A 26,524-nucleotide genomic window follows, 5' to 3' on the forward strand; every position below is an offset into this window, starting at 1 on the left:
TGGTGGTGGCAGCATCATGGTTTGGGCCTGCTTTTCTTCAGCAGGGACAGGGAAGATGGTTAAAATTGATGGGATGATGGATGGAGCCAAATACAGGACCATTCTGGAAGAAAACCTGATGGAGTCTGCAAAAGACCTGAGACTGGGACAGAGATTTGTCTTCCAACAAGACAATGATCCAAAACATAAAGCAAAATCTACAATGGAATGGTTCACAAATAAACATATCCAGGTGTTAGAATGGCCAAGTCAAAGTCCAGACCTGAATCCAATCGAGAATCTGTGGAAAGAATTGAAAACTGCTGTTCACAAACGCTCTCCATCCAACCTCACTGAGCTTGAGCTGTTTTGCAAGGAGGAATGGGCAAAAATTTCAGTCTCTCGATGTGCAAAACTGATAGAGACATATCCCAAGCGACTTACAGCTGTAGTCGCAGCAAAAGGTGGCGCTATAAACTATTAACTTAAGGGGGCTGAAAAATTTTGCACGCCCACTTTTTCCGTTTTTTATTTGTTAATAAAGTTTGAAATATCCAATAAATTTCGTTCCACTTCATGATTGTGTCCCACTTGTTTTTGATTCTTCACAAAAAATTACAGTTTTATATCTTTATGTTTGAAGCCTGAAATGTGGCAAAATGTTTGAAGCCTGAAATGTGGCAAAAGGTTGCAAAGTTCAAGGGGGCCGAATACTTTCGCAAGGCACTGTATGTGTATTGCTGTGCGGAGTCAATATCGTTTTGATATCTGACTCTATGAAGGGATACATGCTCATGTCTTTCTACTATGCCTGATCACTCTAGTGGAAACCACATGGCTCTTTCCCTGCAGATAGTCTCACATTTATGGGAACAGTAGTAAAATCCAATTATGCATTGTTCTCTGAAGCTTTTCTAGATGGGATTCACACCAGTAGTAATGGTAGGGATACATGCATGAGTTTGATCAGAGCAGTGTTCACGTTTCTACACGCTGGTTTCATTGTGTAGTTTAAGGCGGGAAGCCGTGCATTCTATTCTGCTCATTCAGGTTGGTGTACCACCCTTTCTATTGTATATTTGAATGTATACAAGTGTGACATTGGCTTATTCTATGTGAGTAACTTGTGTCATGTGACTGTAAATTTGGAACTAATTGGCTGAGGTATAGTCATCACTTCCTGTTGATTGTCCCTTTGTCTCATAAATAAACAGAGCTCTCTGTCTTAGACGGGGCATTCTTGTGGGCTTCCAAGGTGATAATAGCCTATGTGTGTGTGTGTGTGTCTGTATTGCTGGGAACTGCTGAGAGCGTTCAATTTCCTTATACGAAAGAGCTGAGAACTGTGCTTTTTAGCACAATAGGATTGATTGCTCTTGGCGTATACGAATATCCAAAAATGCACTTATTAGCGCAACTGAGTTATTTATGCATCAAATGTATATTAATTTCCAAAACACGCTGTACACAATGTTTGCTGTAAGCACCCTAGACCGAATCCTCCATCACACCATGAAATATACCACTGTTTCTTTAAATCCTCAAGGACCACCATACAACTTGCAGCATACGGGTTAGAAAGAGAAGAAAGGGAGGCCTCTCATAGTGTTATACATTTATTATAACCCCATGCAGTAAAATAATAAAATGCACTTATAATGTATTTGTAAAAAAAAACTGTCCATCGAAAATGCAACCAAGAATGCTGCTGTGCCCTTCAGCATGCGTCCCAATGAAGCGGGAATGCTGCCCTACTTGTTTCGTTACCAATGGGTGACGTCTTCGGGAGCAGAAACCGCCAGCTGCAGCTCCATCATATTTACAAATTTCAGCACTACACCTAAACCCATTGACATGACTCTCAGATTTCAAACACATTAATAGTGCAACTGTAAACTACATAAATCAAACCAAAAACACAAACTCTGAAATTGCTCCGAACAAAATGGTTTTAAATTATATATATACACAACAGTATCTCACAAAAGTGAGTACACCCCTCACATTTTTGTAAATATTTTATTATATCTTTTCATGTGACAACACTGAAGGAATTACACTTTGCTACAATGTAAAGCAGTGAGTGTACAGCTTGTATTAGGCCCCATGCACACGGGACGTTTTTAACGCCGCTGTAAGCAGCGTCAGGCGTTTTCTTTTTGCAGCCTAAAAACGCCCCTCCATGTTATTCTATGGCCTCATGCACACTCAGACGTTTTTGAGCTGTAAGTGGCTTAGACGTTTTTAGGCTGCAACAAGAACCCACCACCTGCGCGTTCTGAGGACCAGCGTTACAGCGTTAAAAACGCCTGACGCTGCTAAAAGCTGAATAACTTTGCTATAACGTTGCTTAACGTGCGTTAAGCCACGTTATACGTTTTTTTTTCTTCTATTCAAAATCAATGGTTCCCTATGGGATCCTATTGATTTGAATGGAGGTCGCACCGCAACACACTGACTTGCGCTGTGGGAATCTTGAGGGGGAACGCCACGCCAAAATGGGAAAAAAACGGCGTGGGGTCCCCCCCAGGGTTCCAAACCAGGCCCTTCGGGTCTGTTATGGAATTTGAGGGTAGCCCCATGCCGAAAAAACGGCATGGGGTCCCCCCCCAAAATCCATACCAGACCCTTAACCGAGCATGCAGCCCGGCAGGCCAGGAAAGGGGAGGGGACGAGCGAGCGGCCCCACCCCCCCTGGACCACACCAGGCCACATGCCCTCAACATGGGGGGGTGTTGGTGCTTTGGGGCAGGGGGAGCTCTGCACCCCCCACCTCAAAGCACCTTGCCCCCATGTTGATGAGGTCAAGGGCCTCATCCCCACAACCCTGGCCGGTGGTTGTGGGGGTCTGCGGGCAGGGGGCTCATCGGAATCTGGAAGCCCCCTTTAACAAGGGGGCACCCCAGATCCCGGACCCCCTCCCTATGTGAATGGGTATGGGGTACACTGTACCCCTACCCATTCACCCCATAAAAGGCAGTGTATGGAAATAACGACAAGAGACGTTTTGGAAAGTTTATTAAAAATCTTCATCCGACTCTTCTTGTCTTCTCCTCTCCGGGGTCTTCTGCTCTTTTGCTGTCCGCCCTTCTTGTCTTCTCCTCTCCGGGGTCTTCTCCGGGGTCTTCTGCTCTTTTGCTGTCCCCCTCTTCTTGTGTTCTTCTCTCCGGGGTCTTCTGCTGTCCCCTCTTCTGCTGTCCTCTCTTCTTTTCTTCTCCTCTCCGGTCTTCTGCTCTTTTGCTGTCGGCTGTCGGCTGTCTTCTTCCTCCGGTCCTCCTCCGACGACGTCTCCGCTGATTATGCCTATCTCCGGTCTCTTCAGCTTATTATATAGCCATTAGGGGCGTGGCCCCGATGACGTCATCTGGAGGCCCCGCCCCCTCATGTCACATATGACGTCGTCTGTGACACGAGGGGGCGGGGTCTCCAGATGACGTCATCGGGGCCACGCCCCTAATGGCTATATAATAAGCTGAAGAGACCGGAGATAGGCATAATCAGCGGAGACGTCGTCGGAGGAGGACCGGAGGAAGAAGACAGCCGACAGCCGACAGCAAAAGAGCAGAAGACCGGAGAGGAGAAGAAAAGAAGAGAGGACAGCAGAAGAGGGGACAGCAGAAGACCCCGGAGACAAGAACACAAGAAGAGGGGGACAGCAAAAGAGCAGAAGACCCCGGAGAAGACCCCGGAGAGGAGAAGACAAGAAGGGCGGACAGCAAAAGAGCAGAAGACCCCGGAGAAGACCCCGGAGAGGAGAAGACAAGAAGAGTCGGATGAAGATTTTTAATAAACTTTCCAAAACGTCTCTTGTCGTTATTTCCATACACTGCCTTTTATGGGGTGAATGGGTAGGGGTACAGTGTACCCCATACCCATTCACATAGGGAGGGGGTCCGGGATCTGGGGTGCCCCCTGGTTAAAGGGGGCTTCCAGATTCCGATGAGCCCCCTGCCCGCAGACCCCCACAACCACCGGCCAGGGTTGTGGGGATGAGGCCCTTGTCCTCATCAACATGGGGGCAAGGTGCTTTGAGGTGGGGGGTGCAGAGCTCCCCCTGCCCCAAAGCACCAACACCCCCCCATGTTGAGGGCATGTGGCCTGGTGTGGTCCAGGGGGGGTGGGGCCGCTCGCTCGTCCCCTCCCCTTTCCTGGCCTGCCGGGCTGCATGCTCAGATAAGGGTATGGTATGGATTTTGGGGGGGACCCCATGCCGTTTTTTCGGCATGGGGCTACCCTCAAATTCCATAACAGACCCGAAGGGCCTGGTTTGGAACCCTGGGGGGGACCCCCACGCCGTTTTTTTCCCATTTTGGCGTGGAGTTCCCCCTCAAGATTCTCACAGCGCAAGTCGGATCCGACTTGCGGTGTTGCGGTGCGACCTCCATTCAAATCAATAGGCTCCCATAGGGAACCATTGATTTTGAATGGAAGAAAAAAAAACGCTGCTAAAAGCAACGTGTCAAAACGTGCTATAACGCCAATGGAAAAAGCTACTGAAAGCACGTTTTTACAGCTGCTTTTTCTGGCGTCAGAACTAACTTTGACGTACGTTTTTTCTAACGCCCCGTGTGCATGGGGCAACAGTGTAAATTTGTTTTCCCCTCAACATAATATAGCACACAGCCATTAATGTCTAAACCGCTGGCAACAAAAGTGAGTGCACCCCTAGGTGACAATGTCCAAATTGGGCCCAAAGTGTCAATATTTTGTGTGGCCACTATTATTTTCCAGCACTGCCTAAACCAGGGCTTGACAAATTTTCCTGAAATCTAGGAGCCAGCTAAGAAAAGGTAGGAGCCAGTTTTTTTTTTTTTTTTTTAAATAACATACTAAATTTACACATAAAGACGACTAGAACCCCGCTCTCCTCTATAGCGCAATCGGATGGAAACAGACTGTCTGTCTGGATATATTGTTTTGGCTCTTTGTCACCCGATGGTCCTAATGAGAACTTGGAGGTTCACAACATAGTGTGAATCCTATACCGAGTAATTTTATTCATGTGGTATATTTGGCTGTTTTTTACACAAGTATTCACCTTCATTTATTCGCCTTCATTTATTTCCCCCTTTTTTTTTGCGTAGGTGCATTAGCACCTTAATACCTTAATTCATTCTGATGTGTGCATGTATCACAATTACACACAACAATATCAAGTGATATTGCTGACCTCTAGTTATAGTGCTATGTAGGTTTTTACGTTTTAACTGTGTTTATTTTTTATATTCAATACTGTAAATATTGCATCCTCCAGTTATTATTATTATTGTCATATTGTTATATATTTTTTAATTGAGAGAATTTGTGCGTATTTTAAACTTTTATGTTATCAAGGAGGGAGATAAAGGCACTGAGAGGTTAAAAGTGCAACCAAGCCTTTTCCTGGATTGTAATAACAGTCCTGCCCCTTCCCCTATCTTTAAATTTCCCTGTTGCCATTCCTTTCCATGATTTGATAAAGCGCATGGCACGAAACACGTAGTCATGGCAACCATATAGCTTATGTCCCACCCTGTTTCCTAGTGTTTTCCCACAAGTGGCGCCTGTCCGGCTGATGTCACCGCTCCGGAACTACAGCGGAGTCCTTTCATCCTTGCGCCGGCTGGTTTCCGGCTTTCTGCACACACTGCTCAGCAGTCCTGGGAGACTGACCTCCTCACACTCGTGTTGCTTGCTACCAGGTGCCCTTGTCCAATCCAGCCCAAGGGAATGGAAGCATTTTATGTACTTTGTTTTCCAGTTATCAATACCAATAAACTGTTAACCCTTTCTATACTGAATGCTTACCTGACTCCTTTAGCCATTGCATCCCGTGAGTGGTTCATGCGCTGCCTTACTCATACTTTTGTCCGTATCAGCACCCTTCCTATGCTCATTGGCTAGCAGCAGAACAACCGCTGGGGAACCTCACAGGCTTACTTCTATCTCTCCACCCTACAGGCACCCCAGGAGCGTCTGGTTTGTAAGTATTGCTTTGACTCCCACAATGCTTGACTGTAGCCAGACACACTTGTCTTTGTACTCCTCATCTGGTTGCCACCACACACGCTTGATACCATCTGAACCAAATAAGGTTATCTTGGTCTCATCAGACCACAGGACATGGTTCCAGTAATCCGTGTCCTTAGTCTGCTTGTCTTCAGCAAACTGTTTGCGGGCTTTCTTGTGCATCATTAGAAGAGGTTTCCTTCTGGGACGACAGCCATGTATACCAATTTGATGCAGTGTGCGGCGTATGGTCTGAGCACTGACAGGCTGACCCCCCCACCCCTTCAACCTCTGCAGCAATGCTGGCAGCACTCATACGTCTATTTCCCAAAGACAACCTCTGGATATGATGCTGAACATGTGCACTCAACTTCTTTGGTCGACCATGTCAAGGCCTGTTCTGAGTGGAACCTGTCCTGTTAAACCTCTGTATGGTCTTGGCCACAGTGCTGAAGATCCGTTTCAGGGTCTTGGCAATCTTTCCTATAGCATAGGCCATCTTTATGTAGAGCAACAATTTTTTTTTTTCAGATCCTCAGAGAGTTCATTGCCACGAGGTGCCATGCTGAACTTCCAGTGACCAGTATGAGAGTGAGAGCGATAACACCAAATTTAACACACCTGAGACCTTGTAACACTAATGACTCATGTGACCCTGGGAGGGAAAATGGCTAATTGGGCCCAATTTGGACATTTTCACTTAGGGGTGTACTCACTTTTGTTGCCAGCGGTTTAGACATTATTGGCTGTGTGTTGAGTTATTTTGAGGGGACAGCAAATTTACACTGTTATACAAGCTGTACACTCACTACTTTACATTGTAGCAAAGTGTAATTTCTTCAGTGTTGTTACATGAAAAGATATAATAAAATATTTACAAAAATGTGAGGGGTGTACTCACTTTTGTGAGATACTGTATATATATATATATATATAAAAAATTTGCTTTGAAATTAGGAGCCAGCTGAAAAAAGTTAGGAGCCATTATTTTTTTTAGCGTAGCGTGGGTTGTCAGCGGCCGGGACAAAGCAAGTACCGTAACTTGCGCCCCCTAACAGCAGAGCCGCCAGCCAATAACCTCGATGTAATGCAGTCAGGGTTATAGGTTGGCCGGAAAGAATGACAATAAAAACTGGTTATGGGGGAACTGTGCTCCTTTAGGCCCTGTTCAAACCTGGGCATTTTGGGATTGTGGCAGAATCGCTGCGATTCTGCCAGCAATCTCAGAACCCACTACAATCGCAAAACGCAGGTTCAGGTGTTCTATTTAATGCCACCTAAAACGCAGTGGGGTTTTGCCACAATTGTAGCACGATTTACTGCGTGGCAATCGCATTGCCTAAAGCTTGTCACATAAAGGCACAGGAGCTTCTTTTGGGCGACAAGCTTTATGCGATGCAACTTGCTGTGATTGTCATGCGATTTACTGTGCAGCAATTTGCAACATGTGAAGCTTTTCAGGAAATTCAGGTAGCATCCCTATCCTAATGTGAGTTACTATTGTTTTATTTCTAATAAATTACTTGTAAATACTACACCAGAAGAGCCTCTATTGTCTATACTCCACTTGGAGTTTTTAGGATGCTACAGTCTCCTTTCCTGAATTACTGCAAGAGTGGCAGGAGTTTTTTCCACATGCTGTATCCTTACAGCAGTAAGGTAAGGGTGTAGTACACCCGGAAGACTTTCCTTTGAATTATTGATTCAGCGCTTTAGCATCTGGTGTTGGAGTCACCTATATGGTTATCTACTGAACACATATTGGAGATCACCCAGGATTTCTAGCACATATATTCACTTGAATGAACATTTTTATATATATATATATATATATGCTTCAAGTGCATTTTTATATATTGTGACAACTACTTTATGTTTCACAATAATCATTTATTTTTCATCTTATTTTTTGCAATTATTCACATTGTTTGGCACATGATTCACCGAATGGACTTTTGAGCTAAGAAGATTTCCTGTCACTCATCTACCGCCTCACTACCATTATTTATTATTCTACAATTTTTATTTAATTGCATTGATACAACTTTTTATATGAATTTTCTTATCTATCACCTGGATTGTAAGCACTTCATGTGTATATTCTGTTTTCTGCACTCATCCATTCACGCTATTCTGACATTCTGTTTGATAAGCGCAGCTTCATTTTCTATCATCTTTACATTTTACTTATTCAGTTTTTGGTAAGGCTGAACAAGGAGCTGCAGCTATCCCTCATCAAAATAGATTTTTTCTCACATGATAGCGCAGGGGCCTTCCCTTTATCCATTGTCCATAAGCAATATTAAACCCAAAACCAACAATGTAATATATTGCAGCTTACCAATCATTAGATGTGGTAGCTGCATCGGTTTACTTTTCTTCTGATTTTCCTCGAATGATCTGGCTATTAACGCCTCTTGTTTTAGAGTGCCTCCACTCTAGATGAATGAGAACAGCAGCATCGTCAGTCTGGGGGGAGGATTAGATGTTCTAGTGGATTTAGATACACTAACAAATTGAAGGCAAACTCCAGCTCACACTTTATAAGCAGTTACAGGAGACAGGTCTTTCTTTTTGAAAAAAAGTTCAACATAAATAAAGCTGATCATTGTAAGCACCCCCATCAGTGTAAAATTGTTCGTCTCATCTCTGTAACTTGTACATTCTGCTGGAGAGCTTCTTTTAAAAACTTAACTTCCCAGATCACCAGGTGAAATTAGAAGAAAAGCTTAAAAAAATGAATGCAGCCATCACATCTAAGAAATGGTACGCTGCAAAATAACAAATGTTTGCTTTTGGGTTTAATATTAGTTTAACCACTTCCCGCCCGCCCTATAGACAAATGACGGCGGGAATGTGGTTGAGTTATCCTGACCGGACGTCATATGACGGCGGCAGGATAACTCCGCTCTGGGCGCCCCCCGGGGGCGCGCAGAGCGGCGATCGGTGATGCGAGGTGTCAGTCTGGCACCCTGCATCTCCGATCTCGGTAAAGAGCCTCTGACGGAGGCTCTTTACCATGTGATCAGCCGTGTCCAATCACGGCTGGTCACATAGTAAATAGGAACAGCCGTTGATCGGCTTTCCTTAGTCCGTGCCTGACAGGCACGAGTAAAGGAGCGCCGATCGGCGGCTCCCCTGACAGGGGGGGGGGGGTCGGCACTGGTAATCAGATCATTGATTACCAGTGCAGACCCTCGGGGGGGGGGATGCCACTAGATCCACCAGGGATGCCCACTATGACCCCAGGGATGCCCACTATGACCCCAGGGATGCCCACTATGGCCACCAGGGATGGCAATCAGGGCTCAGGGAGCCCCCCATTGCCCACCCCATCAGTGCTGCCCACCAGTGCCCTCCCTATCAGTGCTGCCCACAAGTGCCCATCATTGCCATCCTTAAGTGTCGCCCACCAGTGCCCATTATTGCCCACCGGTGCCGCCTATCAGTGCCCATCAGTGCCGCCCGTCAGTGCCGATCAGTGCCGCCCATCAGTGCCCACCAGTGCCGCCTATCAGTGCCCATTAGTGCCCGTCAGTGCCACCTATCAGTGCCCGTCAGTGCCACCTATCAGTGCCCATCAATGCCGCCTATCAGTGCCCAGCAGTGCCGCCTATCAGTGCCCACCAATGCTGCATATCAGTGCTACCTATCAGTGCCACATATCAGTGCCTATCAGTGCCGCATATCAGTGCCGCCTATCAGTGCCGCCTATCAGTGCCACCCCATCAGTGCCACCCCATCAGTGCCACCCCATCGGTGCCTCCTCATCAGTGCCTGTCAGTTCAGTCTCATCAGTGCTCATCAGTGCAGGAAAAAAATTATTTATTTACAAAATTGTATAACATAAACAACATTTTTTTTTTTTTTTTTAAACTTTTCGGTCTTTTTTTATTTGTTTAGCAAAAAGTAAAAATCGCACAGATGATCAAATACCACCGAAAGAAAGCTCTATTTGTGGGGGGAAAATGACATAAATTTGGTGTAAGTACAGTGTTGCATGACCGCGCAATTGTCATTCAAAATGCAACAGCGCTAAAAGGGGAAAATTGGCCTGGGCGGGAAGTGCCCTGTATTAAAGTGGTTAAAATAAGGTCCTGCACCAGTGCAAGGGAAGCATCATGATTTGAGTGTTTTGAAAGACTTAATCAGAGTAACCATTTACCTGAGCCAGGTTAAGATTGCGCTTGCTTTTCACACTTGCTATCAGTGATGTTAGGATGCTACACATGTTACACCCTAAATATGGGTGTACATGTTCAGAAATGTGAACTTATCATTTAAAGCAGGGGTGCTCAACCTTTTGAAGAGCTAGGGCCACTTAAGCGATTTGGTAACCAGTCATAAGCCATGAAACGTTTCAGAATTTAAATCTTTTTATTTTGAATAGCATAATGAACGTTTTCCTCCTGCAGGTGCTGAATGCTGGTGGGAGGGAGAGGAAGAGAAGCCGAATTTCAGCAGTTGCAGGAGGAAAATGGAAAGGATCAGTTCCTGTATATGTCACCCCCACTGCCCATCCTGTCCAAGTGAAAAAAAAGAATGCGACGGGGAGGACACACAGGCCCCCTGGAGCATGGGGCGGGGTTGCCCTGACAATACACCAGTGGTTTGGGGCAGAGGTAAAAACACATCTAAAACTATTGGGTTTTACCAGATCCCAAACGGCAAATGTAAATACGCCCTTATTGTCACACACACACACACACATCATAGGTTGAACTGGATGGCCTTTTGTCTTTTTTCAACCTCACTAACTATGTAACATATGTAACTATGTAATTGTCCTGAGCCCCATATAAGCCTACTTTCACACTGATACACTTTGGTTGGATGCAATGCAATGCACCTATAGGTTAGCTGCGCTTTGCCATAGACCTCTCTTACATCCTGCATTTAGGAGTTTTTGTGCACTTTCAGAAAGCTTACCAAAGCCTCAGTATATAATAGAAGTCTATGGCTCAGTGCAGCTAACCCAGAGAAAAGGAGAAGTTGCACTGTGCTGCACCTGCGGATGAGTGTGAAAGCAGCCGTACACCTTTTTTTTTTAAAGTGCTAATATGCCCATTGAAAACTAAGTGATGTTTAATCATTAATATGCCCATTGCAAAACGATGTGATGTTTAATAAACTGACCCTTTTGTCTTTCAGCTTCTGCTGGCATTGCTGGCTGTTCGAAAGTTTCCTGTCCTAGGTGTGGAGTGATACCAATGCACAGGACAGGAGCCAGCCCAAAAGAGGAAGCATCGGCTTATGCAGGTACTGCTCCCACTGCACCCGCTTGCTTCCTCCGGTTCTGGCTCCATCCACTCTGAGAATCTGGGATGGCAGAGCAGCAATCTGTCCCGCGATCTGGGCTTGCCGACCCACCATTTCAGAGCAGAAGGTCACAGGCTACCATTTGAGCACCCCTGCTTTGAAGTGTGTTGTGGTATTCTCCAACACAAGTCTGTGAGCAAGGTGCGTTGGGGTGTCATTAAGCTTGAATAGCACCGAAATGTACTAACATGCTTTTCCCCCTACAGTGCAGTGTAAACCCAGCCTAATGATTAAAGTGACTCTGTCACTTAAAAATACTAATAGAAAAAGAAATGTCTAAGTAAGCAGATTATACAAGGCTATGGAAATTGTTAGAGACTAAAAATCACACACATAGGTTAAACTGGATGGACCTGTGTCTTTTTTCAATCTATGTAACTATAGTGTGTACGGAAAGTATTCAGACCCCCTTAAATTTTTCACTCTTTGTTATATTGCAGCCATTTGCTAAAATCATTTAGGTTCATTCTTCTTCCTCATGAATGTACACATAGCACCCCATACTGACAGAAAAACACAGAATTGTTGACATTGTTGCAGATTTATTAAAAAAGAAAAACTGAAGTATCACATGGTCCTAAGTATTCAGACCCTTTGCTCAGTATTTAGTAGAAGCCCCCTTTTGATCTAATACAGCCAGGAGTCTTTTTGGGAAAGATGCAACAAGTCTTTCACACCTGGATTTGGGGATCCTCTGCCATTCCTCCTTGCAGATCCTCTCCAGTTCTGTCAGGTTGGATGGTAAACGTTGGTGGACAGCCATTTTTAGGTCTCTCCAGAGATGCTCAATTGGGTTTAAGTCAGGGCTCTGGCTGGGCCATTCAAGAACAGTCACGGAGTTGTTGTGAAGCCACTCCTTCGTTATTTTAGCTGTGTGCTTAGGGTCATTGTCTTGTTGGAAGGTAAACCTTCGGCCCAGTCTGAGGTCCAGAGCACTCTGGAGAAGGTTTTTGTCCAGGATATCCCTGTGCTTGGCCGCATTCATCTTTCCCTCGATTGCAACCAGTCGTCCTGTCCCTGCAGCTGAAAAACACCCCCACAGCATGATGCTGCCACCACCATGCTTCACTGTTGGGACTGTATTGGACAGGTGATGAGCAGTGCCTGGTTTTCTCCACACATACCGCTTAGAATTAAGGCCAAAAAGTTCTATTTTGGTCTCATCAGACCAGAGAATCTTATTTCTCACCATCTTAGAGTCCTTCAGGTGTTTTTTAGCAAACTCCATGCGGGTTTTCATGTGTCTTACACTGAGGAGAGGCTTCCGTCGGGCCACTCTGCCATAAAGCCCCGACTGGTGGAGGGCTGCAGTGATGGTTGACTTTCTACAACTTTCTCCCATCTCCTGACTGCATCTCTGGAGCTCAGCCACAGTGATCTTTGTGTTCTTCTTTACCTCTCTCACCAAGGCTCTTCTCCCCTGATAGCTCAATTTGGCCGGACGGCCAGCTCTAGGAAGGGTTCTGGTCGTCCCAAACGTCTTCCATTTGAGGATTATGGAGGCCACTGTGCTCTTAGGAACCTTAAGTGCAGCAGAAATCTTTTTGTAACCTTGGCCTTGCCACAATTCTGTCTTTGAGCTCTTCAGGCAGTTCCTTTGACCTCATGATTCTCATTTGCTCTGACATGCATTGTGATCTGGAAGGTCTTATATAGACAGGTGTGTGGCTTTCCTAATCAAGTCCAATCAGTATAATCAAACACAGCTGGACTCAAATGAAGGTGTAGAACCATCTCAAGGATGATCAGAAGAAATGGAAAGCACCTGAGTTAAATATATGAGTGTCACAGCAAAGGGTCTGAATACTTAGGACCATGTGATATATCAGTTTTTCTTTTTTAATAAATCTGCAACAATGTCAACAATTATGTGTTTTTCCGTCAATATGGGGAGCTGTGTGTACATTCATGAGGAAGAAGAATGAACCTAAATGATTTTAGCAAATGGCTGCAATATAACAAAGAGTGAAAAATTTAAGGGGGTCTGAATACTTTCCGTACCCACTGTATGTACTTTCCTGGCCTCCATGTCTGAACCATGGGCTTTTATGATCAGGCACAACTCCGATGTCTTCCGGTACCGACAGAGTTTGTCTATTCTCTCCCACTTATCGCACATTGCCAATGCCCAGTAGAGAAGCCCATTATAGTAACAGGTCAACAGGAATGTTGGAAAGTTTAACAAAAGTGTCAGAGTTTTGCCAGTTCCGAACACACTTGCAATTGTGGTTTAGGGTGCCAATGACAATTTCAAGATATGTGCAGATAGGTACTTGCCATATGGTGTGTGACAAACCCAACTGGGACAGGGGCTTTTGGAGGGGACTGCAGGCTAGCCTCTTGCCTACTGAGTATGTGTTTTGGAATTTGAGGGGGCTCTTTTCTTTGGGAGGTGTGTGCCCTGGGGACCTTTGGAGTAGTTTTACTTCAGATTCAGAGAACTGGAGAACCCAGATACAGATTTGGGGTTTCTGTTCCCGAAACCAACATTGACTGCTTCAACACCCATCCCCATAAGTAAGCTCCAATGGGCCGGAGTCAAACGCATTGGGGGCATGGCCTGGCAGGGGTTCAGCCTGAGGCTGCCACTTGTCTACACACAGCAGGTCTTGTTCTGATGTGCGGCTCCCGGGATCTTCTGCTTTTATCTGTCACTGTCTAGAGCATGGGTGGGCATTTTTTTTACAGCCAGCACTAATCGCAGCAGGCACAGGACTACACTTCCTAGCAGCCTGAGTGGCTCACAGACATGCCATGCTTCAACGCCCCTCCTAAACTCAGAGACTCAAAACAGATGTTAATATAAATCAGCTCAAAACAACCCAATGCTGGGGTCTCTCGCTGTCCTGTTTATTAAAGTGGTAGTAAGCTTACTAAAAAAAAAAAAAAAAAACCGCACATGACTTTCTCCCTGCTTGGTGAAGGTATAATGTGCTAGTATAAATCACATATTAGCACATTATAAAAGACTTACTTTGAAAAAAAAAAAAAAAAAAAGCCCTATAGTGGTGCACTGTCACAGCTGCAGAGGCTTCCATCTTCCTTTAAGGTTCACGTGTCTGTAACATCACTGGCTGCTTCTCACTGGATTATCTCCTAAACGATGCATGTTTAGATTTTCATTTTACTTACAGGTAAGCTCTATTAAGTGTCTCTCTCCCATTGTGTGCCTCCTAGGTGTGAATTCCCATTGTTAATTGGGTCACCTATTGTTTTTAACTGTCTGCCAACCATACATGATGTGATTAGTCTTGTGGCCACTTTAACCTAACCATTGTTGGATGTTTACCCCAATGTGTAATATTTATTTTTATTGCTCATGTGGTGACTACCCCCATTTATAAACTATATTAAAAAAAAAAACTGTATTTCTGTTGAATAAACAGTCATTCCTTTGGTTTATACTGCAACTGCTTGTCTGTGTACGATCCTTGGGGTAAAGGGCTGGCATTAGAAGGGTTTGGAGGGCAGGAGTCACTGTTTGACAAAAACACCCAGGCGGGTGCCAGGTGGCACATCACATGGTATATTTAAGCGACCAAATATGTTCATATGTCAGAGTGTATACTATGAACGTTTGGTTATATCATACCATAGGTTAGGCAGCCTAGTTGTAAAATATGTGGCTAGATGTGCTTCCAGGCCCTGTAATGGACAGTTTGAAACAGGAAAGCAGAGGGCCCAGCAGGATCACCAGGTATTTCACACAAAAGGAAGGAATGTAAAGAGAACAGGATGCTTTTTAATATATGTGCATAACACAGATACCAATCAGAAAAATGAAATGGTGGGGTTATTATACCCTTTAATTGTGTAAATAGTCATTAAAAAAAAAATCTAAAGCCACAATCATTAAACATGATAAACCAAGATATCCAAATTAATGTAGAAGAATCTTAACTGGATATCTGGACATCACTAGGTATACTTTCCAAAATGACAGAGGTCCCAACCGAAAAACGTTTTTGGAGTTTAAACAAATAACACAGATTTCCAATCCAAATTACATGCCTTTCCACATCTAATACAAGATGTTACTGCAAGACAGAAAATGATTTAAAAAAAAAAAAAAAAACACACCGCACATTTGGGAGGATTGAGCTTTTTTTTTTTAAAAGCTTTAGTTTGTATGAAAAGACCACCTCACTAAGTGCAAGAGAATACTGCTGCTGGCTTGTTAGACCAGCTATAGAACTGTCAGCAGTGATGAAAGAGCAAAAACATTGCTTATTCTTTTAATTGCTTGAACTGCAAGTCCAATTCCTGATTTAAATAACTAAAATGCCAAGTATGTTTGAAAATTTTGCAACAGAAAAAAAACTTAGGTCTCAAAGGTCTTAGGTTCATTATAAAACAGCAATCCTTGGGTCTTAAGCATAATTTAAAATGAAAATGTTATGATTGGTTGTTTATTTTTAATTTTACCTTTTTAAAAGGTTTACAAATTTATAAACATTTTTCATATTTGTATAAAATCTTTTCTAACATCCTGCAAAGGATGCCAGTCTTTCTAAAAAAAAAAAAAAGAAAAAAAAAAGCCCAGCATGGCCTTCTTGGTTTTTGGCGCTGAGGTGAGCTGAAATGTTAAGACAATGCTCTCTAAAGCCCCGTACACACGTACCGATCATCGGCCGAACGATCGGCCGTCTTTTGTCCCCGGGCTGTCGTGTCCGCTGAAAAGTGCAAAAGACTGCACATGAATTTTGTCGGCCAACAACAGCCGTCTGCAGAAGTGATGTCATGTGATGGTTAACTTTCCCTGTGTTTTTTCTTTTCTGAGCATGCCCAGTCTTGCAAATCTGCTGTCTGTCGGCCGAATTCTGTACTGACTGGCGAACAATCGGCTGTTCTGGTGTCGGCATACAAAAATTTTAATGCTTGCGCGACAGATTCTGTTTGGGCGAAAGTGCGCTGTCGGAAGCATCATACTAACAAGCCGAAAATTGGCCGATCGGTCGTCGGCCGAATCTTTTCGGCCAACAATCTGCACGTGTGTACGGGCCTTAGGTAGGTATTACTCCCTCCTCTGAGCCAGTGAATCAAATCTGTGTATTAGAGCTGCACGATTAGAGCCGGTTCACATAGGCACGACCCGACTTTGCCGGGCGACCTGTGAAGTCGCGGTGCGCAGCTCGCACCGCGACCTCGGAGCAGCATGCACGGACTTCATATCATTGAAGTCAATGCAGGTCGCTCCAGGTCGCCCCAAAGTAGCTCAGGACCCTTTTTCTAAGTCGGAGCGACTTGTGTCGCTCCTATTAGAACGGGTCCTGTGCTAATCTATGGCAGGCGACCCACGGCGACTTGTCAGGCGACCTGGTCGCCTGACAAGTCACCCCAGTGTGAACCGGCTCTTAATCATTGAAAAAAATCAACATTGTTTAGCGCTGAGAGATAACTATAAACATGTTTTACAATGTATCATTTGGTTCTTTTAGAATGATCAAAGGATTGAACTTTGATCTGTAAATGGGGTCAGTTTAAAACGGAGTTCCACTAATTTTTGTGTTTATTAAAAGTCAGCAGCTATAAAAAGTGTAATTACTGACTTTTAATAAACACACACTCACCTGTCCAGCGATGCGGCCACCCGCATCGTTTCCTCTCCTCGCCACGGCGCCAGCATTGCAAGTGTGGGCACCTGGCTGTGACAGGTTGTGGGAGCAGGTACCTGTCAAAACAAGGTACCTGTGTCGTCCCCCCCCCCCAAAAAAAAAAAAAAAAAATATGACTTGCTAAATGTGGCATGTTTGAGAGGGGGGAAGGGAAGAGTACTTAAAGCGGAAATTCCCCTTTTGGGTGGAGCTCCGCTGTAACCACCTAAAGACAGCCTTTTTCTGACAATTGTTGCTTACAAGTTAAACTCAGTATTTTTTGCTAGAAAATTACTTGGAACACCCAATTACACACTTCTCAAAAAAACGAATGGAACACTTTGAAAGCACATCAGATCTCAATGAGGAAAAATATCATGCTGGATATCTATACTGATATGGACTGGGTAATGTGTTAGGAACAAAAGGATGCCACATTGTTTGATGGAAATGAACATTATTAACCTACAGAGGGCTGAATTGAAAGACACTCCAAAAATCAAAGTGAAAAAATGATGCAGCAGGCTAGTCCATTTTGCTGAAATTTCATTGCATCAATTCAAAATGATACTGGTAGTTTGTATGGTCCCCACGTGCTTGTATGCATGCCCGACAATGTCGGGGCATGCTCCTAATGAGACGACAGATGGTTTCCCTGGGTATTTCCTCCAAGGTATGGACCAGGGCATTACTGAGCTCAGACTGAGGTGCAACCTGGCAGCATCGGATGGACCGAAACATATTGTCCCAGAGGTGTTCTATTGGTTTTAGGTTAGACGAGCATGGGGGCCATTCATTGGTATCAATTCCTTCACCCCCCAGGAACTGGCTGCATACTCTCACCACATGAGGCCAGGCATTGTGTCATGCACCAGGAGGAACCCCGGACCCACTGCACCAGCGTAGGGTCTAACAAAGGGTCCAAGGATTTCATCCCGATACCTAATGGCAGTTAGGGTGCCATTGTCTAGCCTGTAGAGGTCTGTGCGTCCCTCCATGGATATGCCTCCCCAGACCATCACCAAACCAGTCATGTTCCTCAATGACTTCTCCAGACCCTTTCATGTCTTTCACATGTGCTCAGGGTGAACCTGCTCTCATCTGTGAAAAGCATAGGGCGCCAGTTGCGGCCCTGCCAATTCTGTTGTTCAATGGTTAATGCCAATCGACCTTCACAAAGCCAGGCAGTGAGCACAGGGCCCACTAGAGGACATCAGGGCCCTCAGGCTACCCTCATGAAGTCTGTTCTGATTGTTTGGTCAGAGACATTAACACCAGTGGCCTGCTGGAGGTAATTTTGTAGGGATCTGGCAGAGATCTCATCCTGTTCCTTCTTGCACAAATAAGCAGATACCGGTCCTGCTGATGTGTTAAGGACCTTCTATGGCCCTGTCCAGCTCTCCTAGAATAACTGCCTGTCTCCTGGACTCTCCTCCATGCTCTTGAGATTGTGCTGGGAGACACAGAAAACTTCTGGCAATGACACATATTGATGTCCCATCCTGGAAGAATTGGACTGCCTGTGCAACCTCTATAGGGTCCAGGTATCAACCTTATGCTACCAGTAGTGACACTGACCCTAGCCAACCATGTAAAACTAGTGAAAAAGAGTCAGAAAAGATGAGTAGGGGGAAAAAAAAAAAGTCTGTGGCCTCCACCTGTAAAACCATTCCCCTTTTGGAGATCTCATTGTTTCCAAATGAGTGCATCTGTTAAAGCAGTTGTATACTGCCTTAAAAAAAAAAAAACCCTGCAAGACAAAGGCATAATGAGCTAGTATGCATCGCATACTAGCTAATTACGAAATACCTTAAAATGAAGCCCCGACACGGACCCCCGGACACCGCTGTGGGAGTTGACATGCTCCCACTGCGTCTCTTCCGGTTTCGGCGGCTCCGGCGCTGTGAGTGGCCGGAGCCGCGATGCGGTCACTTTCTGGCAAGTGCCGGGCAAGGAACTCTGAAGGTCCGTGCAGATTTAGGAGATATTAATTGTACCTACAGGTAAGCCTTATTATAGGCTTACCTGTAGGTAAAAGTAAAAAAAAAAAAGAATGCGTATACTACCGCTTTAATTTAACACCAAAGCAGCTGAAACTGATTAACAACCCCCTCTGCTACTTAACTTATCTCGCCGCTTGCACGGGCACTTGTGTATTGTACGGGCAGGTGGGCGGGCTCAAGCGGCAGCCTGCAACGTTGTGGTTAGGATCAGCCCACAGTGTCAGCCGCTCGCAATGCAGACTGATTCCGGAGGAGACTGCGCATGATGTGAGAGGTCCCCCTGGAAGTGACATGGCATGCGGTGGAACGCATTCACTCGCACTTCCGGTTTCCGGATACCAGTCGGCGTGCGTGTCAATTGACAGCACGGCCGACAGGGCTTGTGAGGGATACCTGCCATCCAGCTCCCTATCCCCCTACATCTCATCTAAATGATGGAGGACAACTTTATCACAAAAACAAACCTTAAGGCGTGAACACGCGGTGACCATAGCAACGTGACGATCCTGACGTCACGCCGAAAACCGGAAGTCTTACGGCGGTACACTAGCCGCGGCTTCGATCGCACAGCGGGACGGCGATGGCTGGCAAGTAGCCCGGATTGGGATGATATGATATATTGGATGCCTTTTTTTATCTTTTGTTTGTGAGTGCAATATTATGGGGATTTGCTTATAATAAACGTCAGTGTGGTTATGGAATTACGTTATGAGTGCATCATTTCATTTGCATGTCACATGATATCTGTGGAGTGATCCAGCCATCAGTTCTGTGGAGTTCCTGAGCTGCTCTGGAGTGAGAAATCCTGCTGCTATATACATCTTGTTTGGCCTTTTATTCCCCTCAGTGAGGTACGTGGGCAGTGCTTGGGGGGCATGCCGGTGTGGTGAAGGTGTATGACCACTTACACAAATTACTTGAATATTTGCTGTAGGATACCATTACCAGAGATGCTGCAGTTGGCTGGACTTTTTATTCATATTCATTCATTAATATGAATGTGACACATTATGGACTATGTGATCAGTGTATAGCGCTGTTAGTGTATACATGTGATTTTATTAGATGTACACACCTTTTTATCACAAAAAGGAACCTGTTGACAGTTTAGAGGCTTATGATCTGAAGGCCAGTATACACCGTGTATAGACACATCCATATACCTATTCATATGTGAACAATCAAGAGCACAGTTGCAATGCGATTGGGAATCGCCTCTGAATATTGGAATACCCTTGTCCCTTACGGTCTTTCTCTGTAAACGCACATTGTTATGATCTGTTAAAAAGGGACTGTTTGATATTCCTCTCAGTCCCGAGAAGGTTAGAAAGAATGCATATCTATATGGTTGTGCATTGCATATGAAAATGTTTTATTCATGTTTTTATCTTTTGCATTTGAATTTCCTAAATTGAGTGTTTCACAAGCTTCTTAATACAAGTGCTGCTGCCACAACCTGGTACAGTTGGGAGGTTGGGTGGATGTTGCTGGTATTGGTGGATGCCCCTACCATCCCTCGCCTGTCGACCCTTGCCCCTTGTGGGGCGGGACAGGAGTGGGTGGAGCCAGCCTCCATTTAGGCCCCTGTCAGTGCAGTGTGTGGTTCAGCAGCATTTTGCGGCTCTGAGGAAGGGGGCTCGCCCTCGAAACGCATCAGTCTAGCCATAGCAGTTTCATGCGGTACACTGCATGGCATCCAGCATCACGCAGTGCCTTGGCTACCTTGGAGATTCCATGTTGAACATGTAGATATGTGCAATATTCACACCTGCTTTGTGAGTATAATTTATATCTTTTACTATTTTAATAAATGTTTTCAGTGGTAATGCACTAGGTCAGTGCGCCCCTCTCTTTGTTGTCTTCCAGTTTGTTTCCGATACCCTTGATCCTGAGGGGGCAGCAAGACCATAAGTCATCCAAGTCCTTCTGAAGCATTTCTCTTCCCTTCATTATATTGCATCGAGTGCAGGAGAATTGTTCTACACTTAACTGACCAGACCAATATCCCAGGAGTTTGACTTGATGCTATACTCTGATTAAAATGTGTTCCTTTAATTATTTTGAGCAGTGTAGCAGAGACCCCAGAGAATAAAATTGCAATATTTTATGTCACACTGGTATTTGCGCAGCAGTCTTTCAACACAACTTTTTTGGGAATAAATACACTTTAATAATTAAAAAAAACTAAACAGTAAAGTTAGCCTAATTTTATTGTATAATGTGAAAGACTATGTTAAACTGAGAATCATGATCTTTATTCTAAGCAAAGAAAGTGTGTGTGTGCGTGTGTTGATCCTGCTATTCATGGACAAAAAAAAGCCATACTAAAACTTCAGCTTTAAACCGGATGTAAATGCACCTTTGGCGTTAAGCTTGTTTAAGGTATGTTTCAACAAAAGTGAATGGAGGCACTTGCAAAGTGGCAACATCTGCAGGAAGTGTTATTTTTGCCTTGCTGTAATGTAAATGCTGCCATGTGTACACCTCCATTTGCTCCGTTTTAACAACTTTAAGTGGCATGATAGGCAGTCCGACTGCATTACAAAATGTGACCCAACCATCTATTTTCAACACCTGTGTAAAACAACGCCTTAACAAGCTGCTTTTTAATGCACATTTACAAAGGCATTTGTATGCACAAAAGAAACAATCAACTAAATGTGTTAACCAAAAAGAAAAAAAAAAAAAAAGTACAACAGCGCTGTATAGTTCTCTTGCTCACTATAAGTTTATGTCATAAGGGTATACAGTACACTGGAAAACTAAAAAATGCCATTCTAGTTTTTTCTGCATTGTATTGTAATTACAGGGTCCTAGAAGTGGCAGAACCCAACATGCTACCCCAAAATGGCTATATCGAAAAGCAACTGAAAAGTTTTTTAATTCATAATTTCCACAACGGATACTGCAAATATAGTAATGGCATTGTAAATGTTGCATTCAACAAGATTTCCTGCTACTTCTCACATGTGCAAGGGTAACAAAAAGGTATGCTTTAGAAGCTAAGTGGGAGCATGGGCACGCCCACAAAGGAAAAACAAAAAACAGAACATTCACGCTGTCAACGGCTAAAAATGATCATATGATCTTTTTGACACCGTACGTTATTTGCAGTGGCTAAGAATTGGCAGCACTCCAAAACACCCCAAAATGACTGACTTCCCACTTACCAACCACCCACAGTATATATGGGTCATTGCTTTTAGGTTTAATAACCGGGTTATGGCAGCAGCTAGCTTTTCTGTGGGCGATTTGGCGTCTGATAAAAGTGATCCCAGCAGCGCATTTCCCGTAGGATAACTTTTAGAAGCGGCGGGAGAAGTGTCGTTCCAGCCCCCTCCCCTGCTTCCCGGTCATTTCCAGGTTTACCAAAGCCATCGGTGAACCTGAAAGCGATCCAACGCAACCACTGGCTAGGCAGGAAGTTCAATGAGGGCAAGATGGCCCCCCCTCAGCGCTATGCCATTGGAGGACTGGAGTGACCTCTAACGTCACTCCTGATTCTCAGGCATTAAGAAATTTTCATATTTGCTTTTTAAAACGTAAATGAGAGATCTGAGGTCTATTTGACTCCAAATCTCTCAATAAAGAGGACATGTCAAGCTTATTTCTATTACAAGGGATGATTACATTTCTTATAATAGGAATAAAAGTGTTAAAAAATAAATAAAAAAGTAACAGTGTAAAAATCAAAAGTAAAATAAAGACGACAAAAAAAGAAAGCGCCCATCCCTCTGTGCTCGCACGCAGGAGCGAACACATATGCAAACCACGCCCGAATTTGTAAACCGTGTTAAAAACCACACGTGTGGTATTGCCGCAACGTTAGAGCAAGAACAATGACTCTAGCACGAGACTGCTGTGTAACTCTAAACATTTTTAAAGCTTCGGCTATGGAGGATTTTAATTACTGTAGTTTGTTGCCATTCTATGAACGTGCGCAATTTCAAAGCAGGACATGCTAGATGTCGTCTTATTTACTCAGCGTAACATCATCTTTCACATTCTACAAAAAAATTAGGGAAACGGTTATTTTTTGTTTTTTAATTCATTAAAGTGTATTTTTTCCCAAAGAAATTGTGTTTAAAAGACCGCTGCGCAAATACAGTGTGACATAAAATATTAACGATCACCAGTTTATTCTCTACAGTCTCTGCTAAAAAAAAATTATATCCATCTATATTATGTTTGGGGGGGGGGGGGGGGGAGTTCCCAGGTAATTTTCTAGCAAAAAATACTAATTTAAACTTGTAAACGAAAAGTTCCAGAAAAGGCCTAGTCAGCAAGTAGATATAGAAAGATTCACCCCCATGTTTTTTCAAGAGGTATAACTTGGATTTCAATTCCTTTTTTTTTTTTTTTAAATTGTAAATATGTAACAATATTTGGCATTTCCATGCACCAGAAACTACGTGAAGCAATCGAAACATGCCATGGCATGAGTCAAAGGGAAGCATTCTGGCTGTCAATGGCTGAAAACTGGCATGTGAGTTTCTAACTTTGTATTGTATTTGCAGTAGTATAGGAGTAGCAGGACCTCATGATGTTGGGGGCTTAGGTGGGGTACTATAAATATTGCTGTGGGTGCATTGAAGAGAATCTTCTATATTACCACACGTAAATCAGCATCAGGCAGCTTTCAAGTACATGTCAAGGCGTTTTAGGGCTTCCAGCGCACTTTTATTTGTCAAGGAAGCCAGATCAGATTTTCAAGACAGAAGGTATTTAAATTGAATAGTGGCACAAGATAATGATTTTCCAGTCTCCTGGCTATTCTATCACACTGCTTGGTTTGCATTAACTCTCAGCCTGTTCCACCTAATATATCAGGCACCCTTTCAGTACCAAAACTTGCTATTTCAGTGCAAGGTACCACATTAACACTATGACAGCCAATCCATTTCTCAAAGTCTTCCAATAGTAGAGGGATTGTGTGACTGCATCAACAAAAGGACTGCTAAAATTATTTGACTCAATTCCGAAACCTGCACTGAGAAAATATGAAGGCTTCTATTTGCTTCAATGTCTTTCCAATTAGTCCAGCTTACATATTTTCTTCAGTTCATGTTTTATTTACAAGCTCTGGACAGAGTTGGCCAGCTTCTAAATGTGTGAGCATATGAGATCTTGGCAATTTGTTGAGGATATGGAGCGTGCCTTCACACCAAGACCTAGATTTCCTGGTGTAGCGTTAAGCTGGCCAAGAATCTTAAAACCAAGTAATTTAGCACAGTAGATTGCCCTTACCACCAAATCAGAATAGGAAGGACCTGTGATCTCACTAGACCAGCCAAAAGCATAAAAAACTTGAAAAATGTAATGTTTTTATATTCTATTTAAAATGCTTACCAGAGAAAGTACTTTGCTCTGTCTGAAGTGGAGTGGGAGTAGCAGGTAATGGACGCAGGCCACGTGGACGATGGGCAGGTAAAGGCATTTGGACAGGCCCAATAAATTCCACATAGGTTCCAGGAAAGTCGCCCTTCTGCTTTGTTCTTTCATTAATACCCAAAATCCATCCGATATTATCTGGGTCACGTTCATCTCCATCTTTGCAACCTAATGCTAATAAAGCTGGTCGAGTAACAGTCAGAATATCACCAGGCAAAAGATCTATGTCTTCTGCTCGCTCTTTTTCATATGTGTACAACGCACGATACTGGTACCCTTCGGTTGACATTGGTAAAAAAAAATATTTCCTTTGATATTTAGGGCCCAGAAGCCTCAGCTTCCCAGAATGTTTAGTGTATACCAGAAACAAAAGGTAAGGTGAATAGGTTACAGCATGAGAGTAGCTGGGCTTTCCGCCAACATTGTTCTACAGAAAGAATAATATAAATGAGGGTTGAATTAATGCTAAATTAAGGAGTCAACAAATCCAATTGAAAAGCTAGCTGGAACTCTCCATAGAACTGAAGACATGTTCATCGACAATATAAGGAGATGCTTGAAATGTTACGCTCCATTTTCTAATTTTTCCACAATCATTGGCAAGTTAGTTCCTGATATGTGCTCAGCCCTGACAAATTCTCTTCTGCATTGAAGTCCAGGTTCTATGAATAATGGATGAAAAATAGTCTCTGTCTTTAGCTGCCTCTTATTCTGAGTTTAAGGCCTCGGTTGAGCCAGATGATAGAGCACAAGAAAAGGGCCACAAACATAATCCACGACTTTAAAGGAATCATGCGACAAAAAAAAAGATGGAAAGCAAAAATAACATGAGGAGCCAGGGAGAAATTGTCAACAAACAATGTACTTTCTCAGATCAATTCACAGAAGGAAATAAATCTAAAAAGACAAGAAGTGGAATACAAGTTAATTTTGTTTTTGGGGTTTACACTTCCATGTGAAAAAAAACAAAACAACCCCCCCTTACACACACACACATATATATATATATATATATATATATATATATATATATATACATACATACATACATATACACACACACACATACACACACACATACAGTATCTCACAAAATGCGAGTACACACCTTACATTTTTGTAAATATTTTATTATATCTTTTCATGTGACAACACTGAAGAAATGACACTTTGCTACAATGTAAAGTAGTGTGTACAGCTTGTATAACAGTGTAAATTTGCTGTCCCCTCAAAATAACAACATACAGCCATTAATGTCTAAACCGCTGGCAACAAAAGTGAGTACACTCCTAAGAGAAAATGTCCAAATTGGGCCCAATTAGCCATTTTCCCTCCCCGGTGTCATGTGACTCGTTAGTGTTACAAGGTCTCAGGTGTGAATGGGGAGCAGGTGTGTTAAATCTGGTGTTATCGCTCTCACTCTCTCATACTGGTCACTGGAAGTTCAACATGGCACCTCATGGCAAAGAACTATTTGAGGACCATACAGCGATTTAACAGGACAGGTTCCACTCAGAACAGGCCTCGCCATGGTCGACCAAAGAAGTTGAGTGCGCGTGCTCAGCGTCATATCCAGAGGTTGTCTTTGAGAGATAGACGTATGAGTGCTGCAGAGTTTGAAGGAGTGGGGAGTCAACCTGTCAGTGCTCAGACCATACACCGCACACTGCATCAAAATTGGTCTGCTAGGCTGTTGCCCCAGAAGAAAGCCTCTTCTAAAGATGATGATTTACAAGAAAGCCCGCAAACAGTTTGCTGAAGACAAGCAGACTAAGGACATGGATTACTGGAACCATGTCCTGTGGTCTGATGAAACCAAGATAAACTTATTTGGTTCAGATGGTGTCAAGCGTGTGTGGCGGCAACCAGGCGAGACTGGGCCGCAGGGCAGTATTCCAACACAATAACGATCCCAAACCCACCCCCAATATGACCACTGCCTTGCTAAAAAAAGAAAAGCTGGCCAAGCAGGTCTCCGGACCTAAACCCTATTGAGCATCTGTGGGGCATTCTCAAAACTGAAGGTGGAGGAGTGCAAGGTCTCTAACATCCTCCAGCTCCGTGATGTCACCATGGAGGAGTGGAAGAGGACTCCAGTGGGCAACCTGTGAAGCTCTGGTAAACTCAATGCCCAAGAGGGTTAAGGCAGTGCTGGAAAATTATAGGGGCCACACAAATATTGACACTTTGGGCACAATTTGGACATTGTCACTTAGGCATGTACTCACTTTTGTGGCCAGTGGTTTTGAC

The 26,524-nt window shown here is 43.9% G+C and overlaps 1 protein-coding gene across 1 annotated transcript in view; it reads right to left on the reverse strand.

The window, feature by feature from the left end:
- PIK3R2 (phosphoinositide-3-kinase regulatory subunit 2) overlaps positions 1–25,086 on the reverse strand; it is a 205,807-nt gene extending 180,721 nt beyond the window's left edge. Inside the window, exon 1 of the mRNA XM_082260724.1 lies at positions 24,233–25,086. Within this exon, the coding sequence (XP_082116850.1) occupies positions 24,233–24,563 (331 nt within the window). The 5' untranslated portion in view covers positions 24,564–25,086. The remainder of the gene's footprint in view (positions 1–24,232) is intronic.
- Positions 25,087–26,524: the final 1,438 nt, after the last annotated feature.

Source organism: Pelophylax lessonae (genome assembly GCF_965119305.1).
Source record: "Pelophylax lessonae genome assembly, chromosome: 1".
Classification (NCBI taxonomy): Eukaryota; Metazoa; Chordata; class Amphibia; order Anura; family Ranidae; genus Pelophylax; species Pelophylax lessonae.